We start from the raw sequence: 18,418 nt of genomic DNA, 5'->3' as shown, positions 1-18,418 counted from the left end.
TTAAGCTCTGCTTTTCTGATGTATCAAATACTTATGTCATACAATAAAATGCAAATTAATTACTTAAAAATCAATGTGATTTTCTGGATTTTTGCTTTGCTTTGTAAGTAGGAAAACCTGCAAAATCGGCAGTGTAACAAATACTTGTTCTCCCCTCTGTATCTAACCCTCTGTATCTAACCCTCTGTATCTAACCCTCTGTATCTAACCCTCTGTATCTAACCTTCTGTTTCCCCCATGTATTTGTGTGTGATTGTTATTTGTTCAGGTCGGTATGTTCCGGGCTGTTTTATACCGGGTGCTGTTTATCACCCCTTGCTTTAGGACACCCGTTCTTTTTGCACTTTGTAAATTGTTTTACTTAGTGCTGTCGAGTAAAGTGCGTTGTTTCACTCATCTCTGCTCTCCTGCGCCTGACTTTAATCACCAGCGACACTGGTACTTTAACCACCGAGTCATTGTATAATTTCAAATAGAAAGTGCTGGATGAGCAGAGCCAAAGTATTTAAAAAATGTGTCACTGTCCCTATACTTTTGGAGCTCAGTGTAAATACAGTCAGAGGCCTGGATGGGAGCAGCATAGGCAAATCATTTACAAGACAGCCAATATTCTGCTGCTGTCTCTCAATGTCTCCTGACATGCTGGATCAGATACAGGATATAAACAAGAGGCTAGGTGGGTGCTGCAATGCACAGGCCACACCTGGGTTCAAATTATATTCAATATCATTTAAAATACATTAGCTGGGCTTGATTAAGCTTGTCTGTCTGCAAGGGAACCAATAAAATCGTCGTACGACTGAATCCCCTCCCACCTGGCCCTCCAGGCAGCCTAAAGCTAACGCTCAAAGTATTTCAAATATTTTGAAATAGTGTTTGAACCCATGTCTGGGACGGGCACAGGGCGGAAGGTATTAATAGCAGCAAGCTAAGCTAACAGCAGAGTGGCACACTGCATAGCCAGAGTTCTGTCCTACTATCCAGGTCTGTACCCAAACAATTTGAACTTCTACTTTTAAAAATCCACCTCTCTAAAAACAAGTCTCTCACCGTTGCCGCCTGCTATAGACCACCCTCTGCCCCCAGCTGTGCTCTGGACACCATATGTGAACTGATTGCCCCCCATCTATCTTCAGAGTTCGTGCTGCTAGGCGACCTAAACTGGAACATGCTTAACACCCCAGCCATCCTACAATCTAAACTTGATGCCCTCAATCTCACACAAATAATCAATGAACCTACCAGGTACCTCCCCAAAACCTTAAACACGGGCACCCTCATAGATATCATCCTAACCAACTTCCCCTCTAAATACACCTCTGCTGTCTTCAACCAAGATCTCAGCGATCACTGCCTCATTGCCTGCATCCGTAATGGGTCAGCGGTCAAACGACCTCCACTCATCACTGTAAAACGCTCCCTGAAACACTTCTGCGAGCAGGCCTTTCTAATCGACCTGGCCGGGGTATCCTGGAAGGATATTGATCTCATCCCGTCAGTAGAGGATGCCTGGATATTTTTAAAAAATGCCTTCCTAACCATCTTAAATAAACATGCCCCATTTAAGAAATTTAGAACCAGGAACAGATATAGCCCTTGGTTCTCCCCAGACCTGACTGCCCTTAACCAACACAAAAACATCCTATGGCGTTCTGCATTAGCATCGAACAGCCCCCGTGATATGCAGCTGTTCAGGGAAGCTAGAAATCATTATACACAGGCAGTTAGAAAAGCCAAGGCTAGCTTTTTCAAGCAGAAATTTGCTTCCTGCAACACTAACTCAAAAAAGTTCTGGGACACTGTAAAGTCCATGGAGAATAATAACACCTCCTCCCAGCTGCCCACTGCACTGAAGATAGGAAACACTGTCACCACTGATAAATCCACCATAATTGAGAATTTCAATAAGCATTTTTCTACGGCTGGCCATGCTTTCCACCTGGCTACTCCTACCCCGGACAACAGCACTGCACCCCCAACAGCAACTCGCCCAAGCCTTCCCCATTTCTCCTTCTCCCAAATCCATTCAGCTGATGTTCTGAAAGAGCTGCAAAATCTGGACCCCTACAAATCAGCCGGGCTAGACAATCTGGACCCTTTCTTTCTAAAATTATCTGCCGAAATTGTTGCCACCCCTATTACTAGCCTGTTCAACCTCTCTTTCGTGTCGTCTGAGATTCCCAAAGATTGGAAAGCAGCTGCGGTCATCCCCCTCTTCAAAGGGGGGGACACTCTTGACCCAAACTGCTACAGACCTATATCTATCCTACCGTGCCTTTCTAAGGTCTTCGAAAGCCAAGTCAACAAACAGATTACCGACCATTTCGAATCTCACCATACCTTCTCTGCTATGCAATCCGGTTTCAGAGCTGGTCATGGGTGCACCTCAGCCACGCTCAAGGTCCTAAACGATATCTTAACCGCCATCGATAAGAAACATTACTGTGCAGCCGTATTCATTGATCTGGCCAAGGCTTTCGACTCTGTCAATCACCATATCCTCATCGGCAGACTCGACAGCCTTGGTTTCTCAAATGATTGCCTCGCCTGGTTCACCAACTACTTCTCTGATAGAGTTCAGTGTGTCAAATCGGAGGGTCTGCTGTCCGGACCTCTGGCAGTCTCTATGGGGGTGCCACAGGGTTCAATTCTTGGACCGACTCTCTTCTCTGTATACATCAATGAGGTCGCTCTTGCTGCTGGTGAGTCCCTGATCCACCTCTACGCAGACGACACCATTCTGTATACTTCCGGCCCTTCTTTGGACACTGTGTTAACAACCCTCCAGGCAAGCTTCAATGCCATACAACTCTCCTTCCGTGGCCTCCAATTGCTCTTAAATACAAGTAAAACTAAATGCATGCTCTTCAACCGATCGCTACCTGCACCTACCCGCCTGTCCAACATCACTACTCTGGACGGCTCTGACTTAGAATACGTGGACAACTACAAATACTTAGGTGTCTGGTTAGACTGTAAACTCTCCTTCCAGACCCATATCAAACATCTCCAATCCAAAGTTAAATCTAGAATTGGCTTCCTATTTCGCAACAAAGCATCCTTCACTCATGCTGCCAAACATACCCTTGTAAAACTGACCATCCTACCAATCCTCGACTTTGGCGATGTCATTTACAAAATAGCCTCCAATACCCTACTCAACAAATTGGATGCAGTCTATCACAGTGCAATCCGTTTTATCACCAAAGCCCCATATACTACCCACCATTGCGACCTGTAGGCTCTCGTTGGCTGGCCCTCGCTTCATACTCGTCGCCAAACCCACTGGCTCCATGTCATCTACAAGACCCTGCTAGGTAAAGTCCCCCCTTATCTCAGCTCGCTGGTCACCATAGCATCTCCCACCTGTAGCACACGCTCCAGCAGGTATATCTCTCTAGTCACCCCCAAAACCAATTCTTTCTTTGGCCGCCTCTCCTTCCAGTTCTCTGCTGCCAATGACTGGAACGAACTACAAAAATCTCTGAAACTGGAAACACTTATCTCCCTCACTAGCTTTAAGCACCAACTGTCAGAGCAGCTCACAGATTACTGCACCTGTACATAGCCCACCTATAATTTAGCCCAAACAACTACCTCTTTCCCAACTGTATTTAATTTTTATTTATTTATTTATTTTGCTGCTTTGCACCCCATTATTTTTTATTTCTACTTTGCACATTCTTCCATTGCAAAACTACCATTCCAGTATTTTACTTGCTATATTGTACTTACTTTGCCATCATGGCCTTTTTTGCCTTTACCTCCCTTCTCACCTCATTTGCTCACACTGTATATAGACTTGTTTATACTGCATTATTGACTGTATGTTTGTTTTTACTCCATGTGTAACTCTGTGTCGTTTTATCTGTCGAACTGCTTTGCTTTATCTTGGCCAGGTCGCAATTGTAAATGAGAACTTGTTCTCAACTAGCCTACCTGGTTAAATAAAGGTGTTCTCAACTTGCCTACCTGGTTAAATAAAGGTGTTCTCAACTTGCCTACCTGGTTAAATAAAGGTAAAATAAATAAAATAAAAAAAGGTTTCAGAAAGATTTCCTCTGGCCTTCCCACCAGCAGTGAGTCAGAGAGGTTTCAGAAAGATTTCCTCTGGCCTTCCCACCAGCAGTGAGTCAGAGAGGTTTCAGAAAGATTTCCTCTGGCCTTCCCACCAGCAGTGAGTCAGAGAGGTTTCAGAAAGATTTCCTCACTGCTCACTGATAACAGTTCCTCCTGAACACTGACTGTTCCTTCATTGGTGTGTAATAACTCAACTATTAAACTGAGTAATCTATCTATTAGCTAGTAGTCCATACTGGAAGCCTTCATAGGAACCTCCGGGGCCTTTTATTCTCACTCTAGTTGTTAAGAGTGTATTTTTCAATGTTATAGTATTATCAATTAGTGTAATTTAGTTTATTGAGTTTCTGGTAATTGGTTTTATGTGGAATAGATTTAACAGTGATGAAAATAATTATGGTAGAGTTATGTAAATACCCCGATTATGGTAGAGTTATGTAAATACCTGTTAGGGATAGGGTACTAGGTGTTAGAGTCAGGGTGCTAGGTGTTAGGGGTAGGGTGCTAGGTGTTAGGGTACTAGGTGTTAGAGATAGGGTGCTAGGTGTTAGGGATAGGGTGCTAGGTGTTAGAGAAGGGTGCTAGGTGTTGGATATAGGGTGCTAGGTGTTAAGGTGCTAGAGACCGGGTGCTAGGTGTTAGATATAGGGTGCTAGGTGTTAGATATAGGGTGCTAGGTTTTAGATATAGGGTGCTAGGTGTTAGGGATAGGGTACTAGGTATTAGGGATAGGGTACTAGGTGTTAGATATAGGGTGCTAGGTGTTAGAGATAGGGTGCTAGGTGTTAGAGGTAGGGTGCTAGGTGTTAGAGGTAGGGTGCTATGTGTTAGGGGTAGGGTGCTAGGTGTTAGGGGTAGGGTGCTAGGTGTTAGGGTTAGGGTACTAGGTGTTAGAGATAGGGTGCTAGGTGTTAGGGATAGGGTGCTAGGTGTTAGAGAAGGGTGCTAGGTGTTGGATATAGGGTGCTAGGTGTTAAGGTGCTAGAGACCAGGTGCTAGGTGTTAGATATAGGGTGCTAGGTGTTAGATATAGGGTGCTAGGTTTTAGATATAGGGTGCTAGGTGTTAGGGATAGGGTACTAGGTATTAGGGATAGGGTACTAGGTGTTAGATATAGGGTGCTAGGTGTTAGATATAGGGTGCTAGGTTTTAGATATAGGGTGCTAGGTGTTAGGGATAGGGTACTAGGTATTAGGGATAGGGTACTAGGTGTTAGGGGTAGGGTACTAGGTGTTAGAGATAGGGTGCTAAGTGTTAGCGATAGGGTGCTAGGTGTTAGGGGTAGGGTGCTAGGTGTTAGGGGTAGGGTGCTAGGTGTTAGAGATAGGGTGCTAGGTGTTAGGGATAGGGTGCTAGGTGTTAGAGATAGGGTGCTAGGGGTTAGAGATAAGGTGCTAGGTGTTAGAGATAGGGTGCTAGGTGTTAGACAGGGTGCTAGGTGTTAGGAGTAGGGTACTAGGTGTTAGGGGTAGGGTGCTAGGTGTTAGGGATAGGGTGTTAGGGGGAGGGTGCTAGGTGTTAGGGATAAGGTGCTAGGTGTTAGAGATAGGGTGCTAGGTGTTAGGGATAGGGCGCTAGGTGTTAGAGATAGGGTGCTAGGTGTTAGAGACAGGGTGCTAGGTGTTAGGGGTAGGGTACTAGGTATTTAGGGATAGGGTGATAGGTGTTAGGGGTAGGGTGCTAGGTGTTAGAGATAGGGTGCTAGGTGTTAGGGATAGGGTACTAGGTGTTAGAGATAGGGTGCCATGTGTTAGAGATAGGGTGCTAGGTGTTAGAGATAGGGTGCTAGGTGTTAGAGATAGGGTGCTAGGTGTTAGAGACAGGGTGCTAGGTGTTAGGGTAATCTCAATCCCAGACACTTCCACCTAAATGCGTGATGAGTCTGGTGGACCATTAGCCAATACAGAAAGCCGGGAGACGCTCCCAGTGGATAGGCAGTAATTGGCTTAATCTACCAACCAATCATCTCCCACAACACCTTCCCCCTAACCCTCCCCACGCATCATAGTCATGTGATTTGCTAAAATTAACTAATGAAAAATACTTTGATCAGAAGGTCATTCATATAGAATTCTATGGTCACTCCCACTAAGGCCAACTTTGAATGGATGAAATCCCATGCGTGAATGGGTGATATCCTACTGTGTGCAATAGCCTGGGGACGAGGTTACGGTTAGGTTGAAATGGGAGACAGAGACAGCAACATCTATCTTAACAAACCAGACCCCCCCCCCCCACACACACACACAAAATAAGAGATGAATACCTTGAGTCTGTGAGCAGGCTGTGGAGAAATGAGAGAAAGGATTCATGTCTGTAACCAATATGACTTTAGAAACAGGGTTTAGTCTGTTGCATTCAGAACCTTTAGGGCATCACCTTGAAAAATAAGAGATACAGTGGGGCAAAAAAGTATTTAGTCAGCCACCAATTGTGCAAGTTCTCCCACTTAAAAAGATGAGAGAGGCCTGTAATTTTCATCATAGGTACACTTCAACTATGACAGACAAAATGAGAAAAAAAATCCAGAAAATCACATTGATCAGAAGGTCAAAACATCACTGCTCTAGAGGAGATCTGCATGGAGGAATGGGTCAAAATACCAGCAACAGTGTGAAGACTTGCAGAAAACGTTTGCCCTCTGTCATTGCCAACAAAGAGTATATAACAAAGTATTGAGATAAACTTTTGTTATTGACCAAATACTTGTTTTCCACCATAATTTGCAAATAAATTCATTAAAAATCCTACAATGTTATTTTCTGGATTTTTTTTTTCTTTCTATGATGAAAATTACAGGCCTCTCTCATCCTTTTAAGTGGGAGAACTTGCACAACTGGTGGCTGACTAAATACTTTTTTTGCCCCACTGTATGTAGAAAACCTGGGTCTGGCCCTGAGGCACTTCAGTATTGTCTGCCCCCCATCTCCCCTCTCTCTCCCCCTCACTCTTCTTTCCCTCTCTAACTGAACAAGGCCTGGAACCCTGGCCAAGGGTTGTCCTAGAGAACTACATTCGGAAACTCAGCAAAAAAATAAACGTCCCTTTTTCAGTACCCTGTCTTTTAAAGATAATTCGTAAAAATCAAAATAACTTCACAGATCTTCATTGTAAAGGGTTTAAACACTGTTTCCCATTGTCACGTTCCGACTATAGTTCCTTTGTTTTGTCTTTGTTTTAGTATGGTCAGGGCGTGAGTTGGGGTGGGCAGTCTATGTTTGTTTTTCTATGTTGGTTTTTGTGTTCGGCCTGGTATGGATCTCAATCAGAGGCAGGTGTCGTTAGTTGTCTCTGATTGAGAATCATACTTAGGTAGCCTTTTTCCACCTGGGTTTGGTGGGTGTTTATTATGTCTTTGTGTATTTCGCCAGACAGGACTGTTTCGGTTTTCGTTCGTTCACTTTATTGTTTTTGTATTTTCAGTGTTCAGTTTGATTCATTAAATATTTCATCATGAACACTTACCACGCTGAGTTTTGGTCCTCCGATCCTTCTCGCTACTCCTCCTCAGAAGAGGAGGACGAGATCCGTTACACCCATGCTTATTCAATGAACCATTAACAATTAATGAACATGCACCTCTGGAACGGTCGTTAAGACACAAACAGCTTACAGACGGTAGGCAATTAAGGTCACAGTTATGAAAACTTAGGACACTAAAGAGGCCTTTCTACTGACTCTGAAAAACACCAAAAGAAAGATGCCCAGGGTCCCTGCTCATCTGCGTAAACGTGCCTTAGGCATGCTGCAAGGAGGCATGAGGACTGTAGTTGTGGCCAGGGCAATAAATTGCAATATCCGTACTGTGAGACGCCTAAGACAGCACTACAGGGAAACAGGATGGACAGCTGACCATCCTTGCAGTGGCAGACCACGTTTAACAACACCAGGCAGGTCCTCACCAGACATCACCGGCAACAACGTCGCATATGGGCACAAACCCACCATCACTGGACCAGACAGGACTGTCAAAAAGTGCTCTTCACTGACGAGTCGCGGTTTTGTCTCACCAGGGGTGATAGTCGGATTTGCGTTTATCGTCGAAGGAATGAGCGTTACACCGAGGCCTGTACTCTGGAGCGGGATAGATTTGGAGGTGGAGGGTCCGTCTTGGTCTGGGGCGGTGTGTCACAGCACCATCGGACTGAGCTTGTTGTCATTGCAGGCAATCTCAACGCTGTGCGTTACAGGGAAGACATCCTCCTCTTTCATGTGGTACCCTTCCTGCAGGCTCATCCTGACATGACCCTCCAGCATGACAATGCCACCAGCCATACTGCTCGTTCTGTGCATGATTTCCTGCAAGATAGGAATATTAGTGTTCTGTCATGGCCAGCAAAGAGCCCGGATCTCAATCCATCGAGCACGTCTGGATAGAAAGGTGATGGCTAGGGCCATTCCCCCCAGAAATGTCTGGGAACTTGCAGGTGCCTTGGTGGGAGAGTGGGGTAATATCTCACAGCAAGAACTGGCAAATCTGGTGCAGTCCATGAGGAGGAGATGCACTGCAGTACTTAATGCAGCTGGTGGCCACACCAGATACTGACTGTTACTTTTGATTTTGACCCCCCCCCCCCTTTGTTCAGGGGACACATTATTCAATTTCTGTTAGTCACATGTTTGTGGAACTTGTCCAGTTTGTCTCAGTTGTTGAATCTTGTTATGTTCATACAAATATTTACAGATGTTAAGTTTGCTGAAAATAAACGCAGTTGACAGTGAGAGGACGTTTCTTTTTTTGCTGAGTTTAGTAGTGAATCGGGACATTTGTCCTGTGTTAGGCAGGTTCATTTGATATCAAAACATTACTGTCCTGTGTTAGGCAATGTGAAGTCCTCATTCTGTATGGGAGAAAAACTATGAAGATTCCCCAACGGCTTTATTGGGAAACATATGTTTACATGAAATAGATAATAAACAAAACATTAAGGGTAAACACTACACTCACAAAAGTTCCAAAATAATAAAGACATTTCAAATGTCACGTGTTGTAACGTTGTGCAAATAGTTATAGTACAGAAGGGAAAATAAATAACCGTAAATATGGGTTGTATTTACAATGGTGTTTGTTCTACACTGGTTGCCCTTTTCTTGTGGCAACAGGTCACAAATATTGCTGCTGTGATGGCACACTGTGAATTTCACCCAGCCTCAAGTCTTCTTGGGTATGACGTTGTAACGTCTTGGCACACCTGTTGGCAAGACTTGGCACACCTGTATTTGGGGAGTTTCTCCCATTCTTCTATGCAGATCCTCTCAAGCTCTGTCAGGTTGGTTGGGGAGTGTCGTTGCACAGCTATTTTCAGGTCTCTCCAGAAATGTTAGATAGAGTTCAAGTCCGGGCTCTGGCTGGGCCACTCAAGGACATTCAGAGACTTCTCAGGAAGCCACTCCTGCGCTGTCTTGGCTGTGTGCTTAGGGTCGTTGTCCTGTTGGAAGGTGAACCTTTGTCCCAGTCTGAGGTCCTGGGCCCTCTGGAGCAGGTTTTCATCAAGGATCTCTCTGTACTTTGCTCCATTCATCTTTTCCTCGATCCTGACTAGTCTCCCAGTCCCTGTCGCTTTTACTGAGGAGTGGTTTCATCTGGCCACTCTACCATAAAAGGCCTGATTGGTGGAGCGCTGCGGAGATGGTTGTCCTTCTGGAAGGTTCTTCCATCTCCACAGAGGAACTCTGGAGCTCTGTCAGAGTGACAATCAGGTTCTTGGTCACCTCCCTGACCAAAGCCCTTCTCCCCCGATTTCTCAGTTTGGCCGGGCGGCCAGCTCTAGGAAGAGTCTTGGTGGTTCCAAACTTCTTCCATTTAATAATAATGAAGGCCACTGTGTTCTTGGGGACCTTCAATACTGCAGAATGTTTTGGTACCCTTCCCCAGATCTGTCCCTCGACACAATTCTGTCTCAGAGCTCTACAGACAATCTCTTCGACCGCATGGCTTGGTTTTTGCTCTGACTGTGGGACCTTATATAGACAGCTGTGTGCCTTTCCAAATCATGTCCAATCAATTGAATTTACCACAGGTTGGACTCCAATCAAGTTGTAGAAACATCTCAAGGATGATTGATGGAAACAGGATGCACCTGAACTCAATTTGGAGTCTCATAGTAAAGGGTCTGAATATTTATGTAAATAAGGTATTTCTGTTTTTATGTAATTATTTCTAAAAACCTGTTTTCATTTTGTTATTATAGGGTAGCGTGTGTAGATTAATGAGGTAAAACTCAATTTTAGAATAAGGCTGTAATGTAACAAAATGTGAAAAAGTTAAGGGGTCTGAATACTTTCTGAACTCTCTCTCTCATTCCCCTGAATGGAAAATCTAATATAAACATTAACCAATATGGCAACCCAGTAGTGTTTAGTATGCCAAAACAGTTCTCAAACACTTGACTGGCATTCTAATGACAGAGAGAGAGAGAGAGAGAGAGAGAGAGAGAGAGAGAGAGAGAGAGAACAGACAGACAGACCTAGAGAGAGAGACACACACAGAGAGAGAAACAGAGAGCGAGAGAGACACAGGGAGAGATAGAGACAGACAAAGAGAGCATGAGAGAGAGAGACAGACAAAGAGAGAGTGAGTGAGAGAGACAGACAAAGAGAGAGTGAGAGAGAGAGAGGCTCGCCTGGGAAGCAGCAGGTCATCGGAGTGAATAGACTGAATGCCATAAATCCATGAAGGTGGAGAGGAAATCTGAAAGTGTGCCTCGGAAATGGCACCCTATTCCCTATGGGCCCTGGTCTAAAGTAGTGCACTGTAAAGTGAATGGGGTGGCATTTGGGAGGCAGCTGAGTCACATGGAGAGTACTCTGTTCAGTTCTGCAGGGAGGAATCCAACTTATCTACATGACATAAAATCACTTGTTATACACAGTTACAAGCTGAATCAATGTTGTGTTAGTGCTTGACTTGGGCTGTAGTACACTAGAACTGAGTACTGCCCCCTCAAATGTTCTACCGCTTGAGTTCCTGCATCTCTTCTAGAATATTAGCTTAAAAGTGTTCTGGAGTTCCTGCACCTCTTCTAGAATATTAGCTTAAAAGTGTTCTAGAGTTCCCGCACCTCTTCTAGAATATTAGCTTAAAAGTGTTCTAGAGTTCCTGCACCTCTTCTAGAATATTAGCTTAAAAGTGTTCTAGAGTTCCTGCACCTCTTCTAGAATATTAGCTTAAAAGTGTTCTAGAGTTCCTGCAAATATAAACAGTTACGGAAACAAAAAGAAACAAACCACATATCCTTCTCCTCATGGACATAAGGTCAGACTGCTAGTTTCACTCACTATGAGCCAAAGTCTCTCCATTCTCAGAGAGCAGCTGATTCATGCAGTCCTGGAGTCAAGTCATGCATAGGACATTCGTCCTGTTCCCGGACTCAACTTCAACAAATGCTCAAAAACAACTAGAGATGAGCCTGTAATCCAACCAGTGGGCTCCTCGGTTCTGTGGGTGTAACAGGGGGCTCCTCAGTACTGTGGGTCTAACAGGACTCAGTACTGTGGGTGTAAAAGGACTCAGTGCTGTGGGTGCAACAGGGGACTCCTCAGTACTGTGGGTGTAACAGGGCTCCGCAGTACTGTGGGTGTAACAGGACTCAGTGCTGTGGGTGTAACAGGACTCCTCAGTACTGTGGGTGTAACAGGGCTCCTCGGTACTGTGGGTGTAACAGGACTCAGTACTGTGGGTGTAACAGGACTCCTCAGTGCTGTGGGTGTAACATGACTCAGTGCTGTGGGTGTAACATGACTCGGTGCTGTGGGTGTAACAGGACTCCTCAGTACTGTGGGTGTAACAGGATGCCTCAGTACTGTGGGTGTAACAGGACTCCTCAGTGCTGTGGGTGTAACATGACTCTGTGCTGTGGGTGTAACAGGACTCGGTGCTGTGGGTGTAACAGGACTCCTCAGTACTGTGGGTGTAACAGGATGCCTCAGTACTGTGGGTGTAACAGGGGACTCCTCAGTACTGTGTGTGTAACAGAACTCCTCAGTACTGTGGGTGTAACAGGGGGATCCTCAGTACTGTGGGTGTAACAGGACTCCTCAGTACTGTGGGTGTAACAGGACTCCCCCGTACTGTGGGTGTAACAGGGGACTCCTCAGTACTGTGGGTGTAACAGGACTCCTCAGTACTGTGGGTGTAACAGGGGACTCCTCAGTACTGTGGGTGTAACAGGACTCCTCAGTACTGTGGGTGTAACAGGACTCCTCAGTACTGTGGGTGTAACAGGACTCCTCAGTACTGTGGGTGTAACAGGACTCCTCAGTACTGTGGGTGTAGCAGGACTCCTCAGTACTGTGGGTGTAACAGGGGACTCCTCAGTACTGTGGGTGTAACAGGACTCCCCCGTACTGTGGGTGTAACAGGACTCAGTACTGTGGGTGTAGCAGGACTCCTCAGTACTGTGGGTGTAGCAGGACTCCTCAGTACTGTGGGTGTAACAGGACTCCTCAGTACTGTGGGTGTAACAGGACTCCTCAGTACTGTGGCTGTAACAGGGGACTCCTCAGTACTGTGGGTGTAGCAGGACTCCTCAGCACTGTGGGTGTAACAGGACTCAGTACTGTGGGTGTAACAGGACTCCTCAGTACTGTGGGTGTAACAGGACTCCTCAGTACTGTGGGTGTGACAGGACTCCTCAGTGCTGTGGGTGTAACAGGACTCAGTACTGTGGGTGTAACAGGACTCCTCCGTACTGTGGGTGTAACAGGGAACTCCTCAGTCCTGTGGGTGTAACAGGACTCCTCCGTACTGTGGGTGTACCAGGGGGCTCCTCGGGGCTGTGGATGTAACAGGACTCCTCAGTACTGTGGGTTTAACAGGACTCCTCAGTACTGTGGGTGTAACAGGACTCAGTACTGTGGGTGTAACAGGACTCCTCAGTACTGTGGGTGTAACAGGACTCCTCAGTACTGTGGGTGTAACAGGACTCCTCAGTACTGTGGGTGTAACAGGACTCCTCCGTACTGTGGGTGTAACAGGACTCCTCAGTACTGTGGGTGTAACAGGACTCAGTACTGTGGGTGTAACAGGACTCCTCAGTACTGTGGGTGTAACAGGACTCCTCAGTGCTGTGGGTGTAACAGGACTCTGTACTGTGGGTGTAACAGGACTCCTCCGTACTGTGGGTGTAACAGGGGACTCCTCAGGGCTGTGGATGTAACAGGACTCCTCCGTACTGTGGGTGTAACAGGACTCCTCAGTACTGTGGGTGTAACAGGACTCCTCAGTACTGTGGGTGTAACAGCACTCAGTACGGTGGGTGTAACAGGACTCCTCCGTACTGTGGGTGTAACAGGACTCCCCAGTACTGTGGGTGTAACAGGACTCAGTACTGTGGGTGTAACAGGACTCAGTACTGTGGGTGTAACAGGACTCAGTACTGTGGGTGTAACAGAACTCCTCAGTACTGTGGGTGTAACAGGACTCCTCACTCATAACAAACTAGTGTGGAGGTTCAGAGAAACATTACATCGGCTGATTTATGTGTAAAAGTGTCTAATATTACTGCAAAATACACAATGATATATTTATAACTTTTTATAAATTCCTCAGTGTGGTTTTGTTTCAGATTAGCAAAATATTATCTCTGAGAGTTCGGAACTATTTGTATTTTCTATTTTATTTCAATTTGAATTTAAATCATGCTCCTTCAAATTTTACCTGATTAACCCTCCTGTTGTGTTTGTTTCATGTTAATTAATTCTGTGTTTCCAGTCCAAAATGGCCGCCCCATTATAGCTGATTATAAATCCATAATAATACATATAGTATCACCTAATGTTGTATTAGATCTCTTTATCAACTTAAGTTCTTGTGAACATTACAGGTTTTGAACTTCTATTTGCTATTCATGGCCTGTAGGCCTCATTGACCTGAGCTCACACAACACATTTTTGAGTAAAAATAAATTATGTATGGATTATTTTGACTATAACAAATACCCAGATGAAACATATTGTGCTGTTTATCACAGACTACGTTGTGTCAAAGTTTAACAAGGACTCTCTCCTCCTCACTAGTGTCATGATCAAAGATATGATCAAGAGCCTCACATACACTATATCGTTTGGTCATTGTGCCGCCACAGAATGAATAGTGAGCAAGGCCTCAGTAAAGCTTTATATACCAGAGCTGTGAGAAAAGTTCTATATATTACTGAAACAATGTTGCGATTGTTTGTGAGAATGCCAACAGGTGTGGTTCCCATGGCGGAAAGATTCTATTGGGTTAAGGTTCCCGTGGGGGTTGCCATGGAAGCCAAGAAGGGGAGTGAGGTGTGTGTGTTTACACGCTCAAACACACATGCATGTGGGGGTCTGGGAGAGGAAGTGTGTCCATCTGATGAATGGGCATGTGGCTGAACTCAATTTTATACACTAATTGTAGTCTCACCCATTCATTTCTAATGACCGGTCGGGAACACAACAGGTGTACAAAAATGAAATGAAACACCCAAAATGTCATTAAAATCATCTAAATGTATTTTGTGTGTTCAGATGCCCTGTATGGACAAAGTCATGGAACCTTATATGACAATCAGATTAAAGGAACTATATTTTTCAGAGAGAATACTTGTAAATCGGTCCAATTCGACCGGAACACAGCAGGAGGGTTGAAGATGCATGGGTAGATGACACTAAGTTACTTTGAGAAATTATTTTGTCCGCAAATGGTTCACTTCTGGGTTATTGCAGAGGCATAACCTAGTTGACATGGCTGGTTATTTAATACATTCATGATGTAACCTACCGAAAATATTAATATGTTAAAATTATAACAAAATTACAGAACCATTCTTAGAAATGTAGTAAACCTAAAGTACGGTGGCCTTCTGGAAAGAGAAAAACCGAAAATAACACGCACTCTCTCTGAATAGAGATGTCACTTAGAAACCACAACAACATTGAGCACTCACCACTTTGAAGACACCTTCGATGTGTTTTGTAGTTAGATGACAGACTGCCAGTTCGCTAAACAATCGCATAAATCTCAGTACTGGGTGTTTAACGTAGAAAGTTGCAAGGCGGTTGTGGTGCGGCGACAGAAGCGCAAGTTCTGTACGTTCGGTCAATACTACTGCGCCCGGAAAACCCAACCCCGTCCGTCGGGGGAGGGGCGCATGGACCGTCTCAAAGCTGGCCACATGCATGGTGCGCTTATAGGACTAAAAACTATAGATACAAGTTCGAAATAAAACAGACACTATAATAATAACGTTGTTTATTAGCTTTGAGACATATAGAAAGGCTTTTCTTTTAAAAACATGACAAAATGAGCGACATAAATCTGCATAAAAGGATCGGAACTAGGTGATACATTTATCACACAAGTATAATCTGTAAGCAACTTTCAATAGGCCTAGACAGCTAGGCTACATCTAATAAAACAAATAACGATTTAAAACAGGATGTGATGTAATACCGTGTTTTCAAAATAAACGTCTATAAAAAGGCACTTTGGTTTAATGATTTGCAGAGAGCTCTCTTGCGCTCCTGGCTTCAAGTTTTGTAAAAAAAAAAAAAAGATTTACAGACGTCTTTTTATGTCTGCAGTGTTCTAGATCATGGTAAATGACAACCACTGAAAATAGATAAACAGAATAACAACAATACATTAGAACTGGAAAAACAACAACAACAACATAAAAGCTGTCTTTATGAGTTGATTATAAGAGTAAGCTGAAGGTTCTCACCTGATGGATATCCAATTCAATAGAGCCAGTATTAGCCGTGTCAATCTTCATGAAGACTTCTGCAGGGTTGAGAGAGAGAGAGAGAGAGAGAGAGAGAGAGAGAGAGAGAGAGAGGTACAGGCATAAGAGAGTCTATAAACACACACTCTACCCTCCACATGAACCCACATGAAGTCTCCACATGAACCCGACACGGTAAGACAGGAAGAGAACGCTGACGACGTTCAGTTGCCTGGATACGGCTATGAATTAAAATATACATTATGACATATTTATACCCCATAAATCCTATCTGTGGAGAGTCAAACTGTCTGCTCGTAATCCTGAGCTGAAACGAAATAGATAAAAGAGAAGAAAAGCATACCCCCCCACTAAAAAAGTAACCCACACATTTAAAAAAAAGTACAATCTGCAATATTTACTGCTGTTACCCTCCATGGCCATCTCTCAGCTTTATTGGAAAACAAAGTGCTGCCGTTTGGCTGAAAAACATAAATTCAGGATTGTGGCTTTAAAACAGGACGGCGCCGTTGTACTTACTGAACATCATCTCCAACCGCATGATGCAGGCGACAAAGTTATCAAAGTCGATGGTCATGTCAGCCTCTCCATACCGAACAACCAGAATCTGGTGGATGGCGTTGTTCAGACTGAAACCTGGTGGGAGATAGAATATTACTGTGGGGGGTCCCAAATGATTGACAGCCTTGATAAATATGAGTAATAATAACTGAATTAAATAAACTATTCCAATACTTCAATTTGGGGGGGGGGGGGGTGTTATTTTATACCAATACAATTGCTCAGAGAAGGAGATTTTGTTCAACAAGTAAAGCTTGACACCCTTGAAGATTCTCATAAATACAATAGTGAAAAGTTTAATATTTGGTCCAATATTCATATTGTAGCACGCAATGACTACATCAAGCGTGTGACTCAATAAACAATTTTATTTTTTCATTTGCAGGTTGTTTAGGTTGTGTTTCAGATTATTTTGTGCTCAATATAAATGAATTGTAAATAATTTAATACCGTACTGTATATACTGTACATTTTAGTCATTTAGCAGATGCTCTTATCCAGAGCAACTCACAGTAGACTTAAGGAAGGGGAAAGAGGAATACCTAGTCAGTTGTACAACTGAATGCATTCAACTAAAATGTGTCTTCCGCATTTAACCCAACCCCCTCTGAATCAGAGAGGTGTGGGGGGCAGCCTTAATCGGGCGGCAGGTATTGGGACGGCAGGTCGCCAGGCGATTAGAGCGTTGGGTCAGTAACTGAAATGGTTGCTAGATCGAATCCCTGAGTTGACAAGGTAAAAATGTGTCGTTCTGCCCCTGAACAAGGCAGTTAACCCACTGTTCTCCTGAACAAGGCAGTTAACAGACTGTTCCCCTGAACAAGGCAGTTAACAGACTGTTCCCCTGAACAAGGCAGTTAACAAACTGTTCCCCTGAACAAGGCAGTTAACCCACTGTTCCCCTGAACAAGGCAGTTAACCCACTGTTCCCCTGAGCAAGGCAGTTAACCCACTGTTCCCCTGAACAAGGCAGTTAACCCACTGTTCCCCTGAACAAGGCAGTTAACCCACTGTTCCCCTGAACAAGACAGTTAACCCACTGTTCCCCTGAACAAGGCAGTTAACCCACTGTTCCCCTGAACAAGGCAGTTAACCCACTGTTCCCCTGAACAAGGCAGTTAACCCACTGTTCCCCTGAACAAGGCAGTTAACCCACTGTTCCCCTGAACAAGGCAGTTAACCCACTGTTCCCCTGAACAAGGCAGTTGAACAAGCCTTGTTCAGGGGATTGTGATACACAACCCAACCAAGCCGCACTGCTTCTTAACACTGCGCGCATCCAACCCGGAAGCCAGCCGCACCAATGTGTCAGAGGAAACACCCTGCACCTGGCAACCTTGGTTAGCGCGCACTGCGCCCGGCCCGCCACAGGAGTCGCTGGTGCGCGATGAGACAAGGATTTCCCTACCGGCCAAACCCTCCCTAACCCGGACGACGCTAGGCCAATTGTGCGTCGCCCCATGGACCTCCCGGTCGCGGCCGGTTACGACAGAGCCTGGGCGCGAACCCAGTCTCTCTGGTGGCACAAAATTCTGTTTATTTTATGTCCACAAACCTGCATCCTTCAAGGCCATCCTCATTTCTGGGGTACTCATGGTGCCAGAGTTATCCATGTCATTCTTCTTGTAAATGGACTAGAGGAAGGAAGGGATGGAGAGAGGAAGGAAGGGATGGATAAAGGGATGGAGAGAGGGATGGAGAGAGGAAGGAAGGGATGGAGAGAGGGATGGAGAGAGGAAGGAAGGGATGGAGAGAGGGATGGAGAGAGGAAGGAAGGGATGGAGAGAGGGATGGATGACAGTATGGAGGGGGAATAAGGAAGGGATGGATGACGGGATAGAGGGGGAATAAGGAAGGGATGGATGACGGGATAGAGGGGGAATAAGGAAGGGTTATAATGAGATTGCGCTGGGTAAAACACACACTACACTGTAAAACACACTACACTGAACACTGTAAAACACACTACACTGTAAAACACACTACACTGAACACTGTAAAACACACACACACACTACACTATAAAACATACACTACACTCTAAAACACACTACACTGAACACTGT

General features: G+C 44.8%; 2 protein-coding genes across 3 annotated transcripts in view; both read right to left on the bottom strand.

Annotated features, from left to right (window-relative positions):
* LOC109880976 (calpain-1 catalytic subunit-like) overlaps positions 1-15,183 on the bottom strand; it is an 81,938-nt gene extending 66,755 nt beyond the window's left edge. The window contains exons 1-2 of one of the 2 annotated variants that reach the window (XM_031798702.1): positions 14,994-15,183; positions 6,347-6,364 (exon numbers count right to left, since the gene is read on the bottom strand). The gene's annotated coding sequence lies outside the window, so the exon portion shown is untranslated. The remainder of the gene's footprint in view (positions 1-6,346; positions 6,365-14,993) is intronic. The other variant, XM_031798703.1, reaches the window with a different exon arrangement.
* Positions 15,184-15,283: 100 nt separating this feature from the next.
* Positions 15,284-18,418, bottom strand: part of LOC109880977 (calpain-2 catalytic subunit-like) — a 47,532-nt gene continuing 44,397 nt past the window's right edge. The window contains exons 17-20 of the mRNA XM_031798704.1: positions 17,908-17,986; positions 16,311-16,427; positions 15,771-15,829; positions 15,284-15,658 (exon numbers count right to left, since the gene is read on the bottom strand). Of these exons, the coding sequence (XP_031654564.1) occupies positions 15,635-15,658; positions 15,771-15,829; positions 16,311-16,427; positions 17,908-17,986 (279 nt within the window). The 3' untranslated portion in view covers positions 15,284-15,634. The remainder of the gene's footprint in view (positions 15,659-15,770; positions 15,830-16,310; positions 16,428-17,907; positions 17,987-18,418) is intronic.

Source organism: Oncorhynchus kisutch, linkage group LG20 (assembly GCF_002021735.2).
Source record: "Oncorhynchus kisutch isolate 150728-3 linkage group LG20, Okis_V2, whole genome shotgun sequence".
Lineage (NCBI taxonomy): Eukaryota > Metazoa > Chordata > Actinopteri > Salmoniformes > Salmonidae > Oncorhynchus > Oncorhynchus kisutch.
This window is presented reverse-complemented; position numbering and strand designations above follow the sequence as displayed.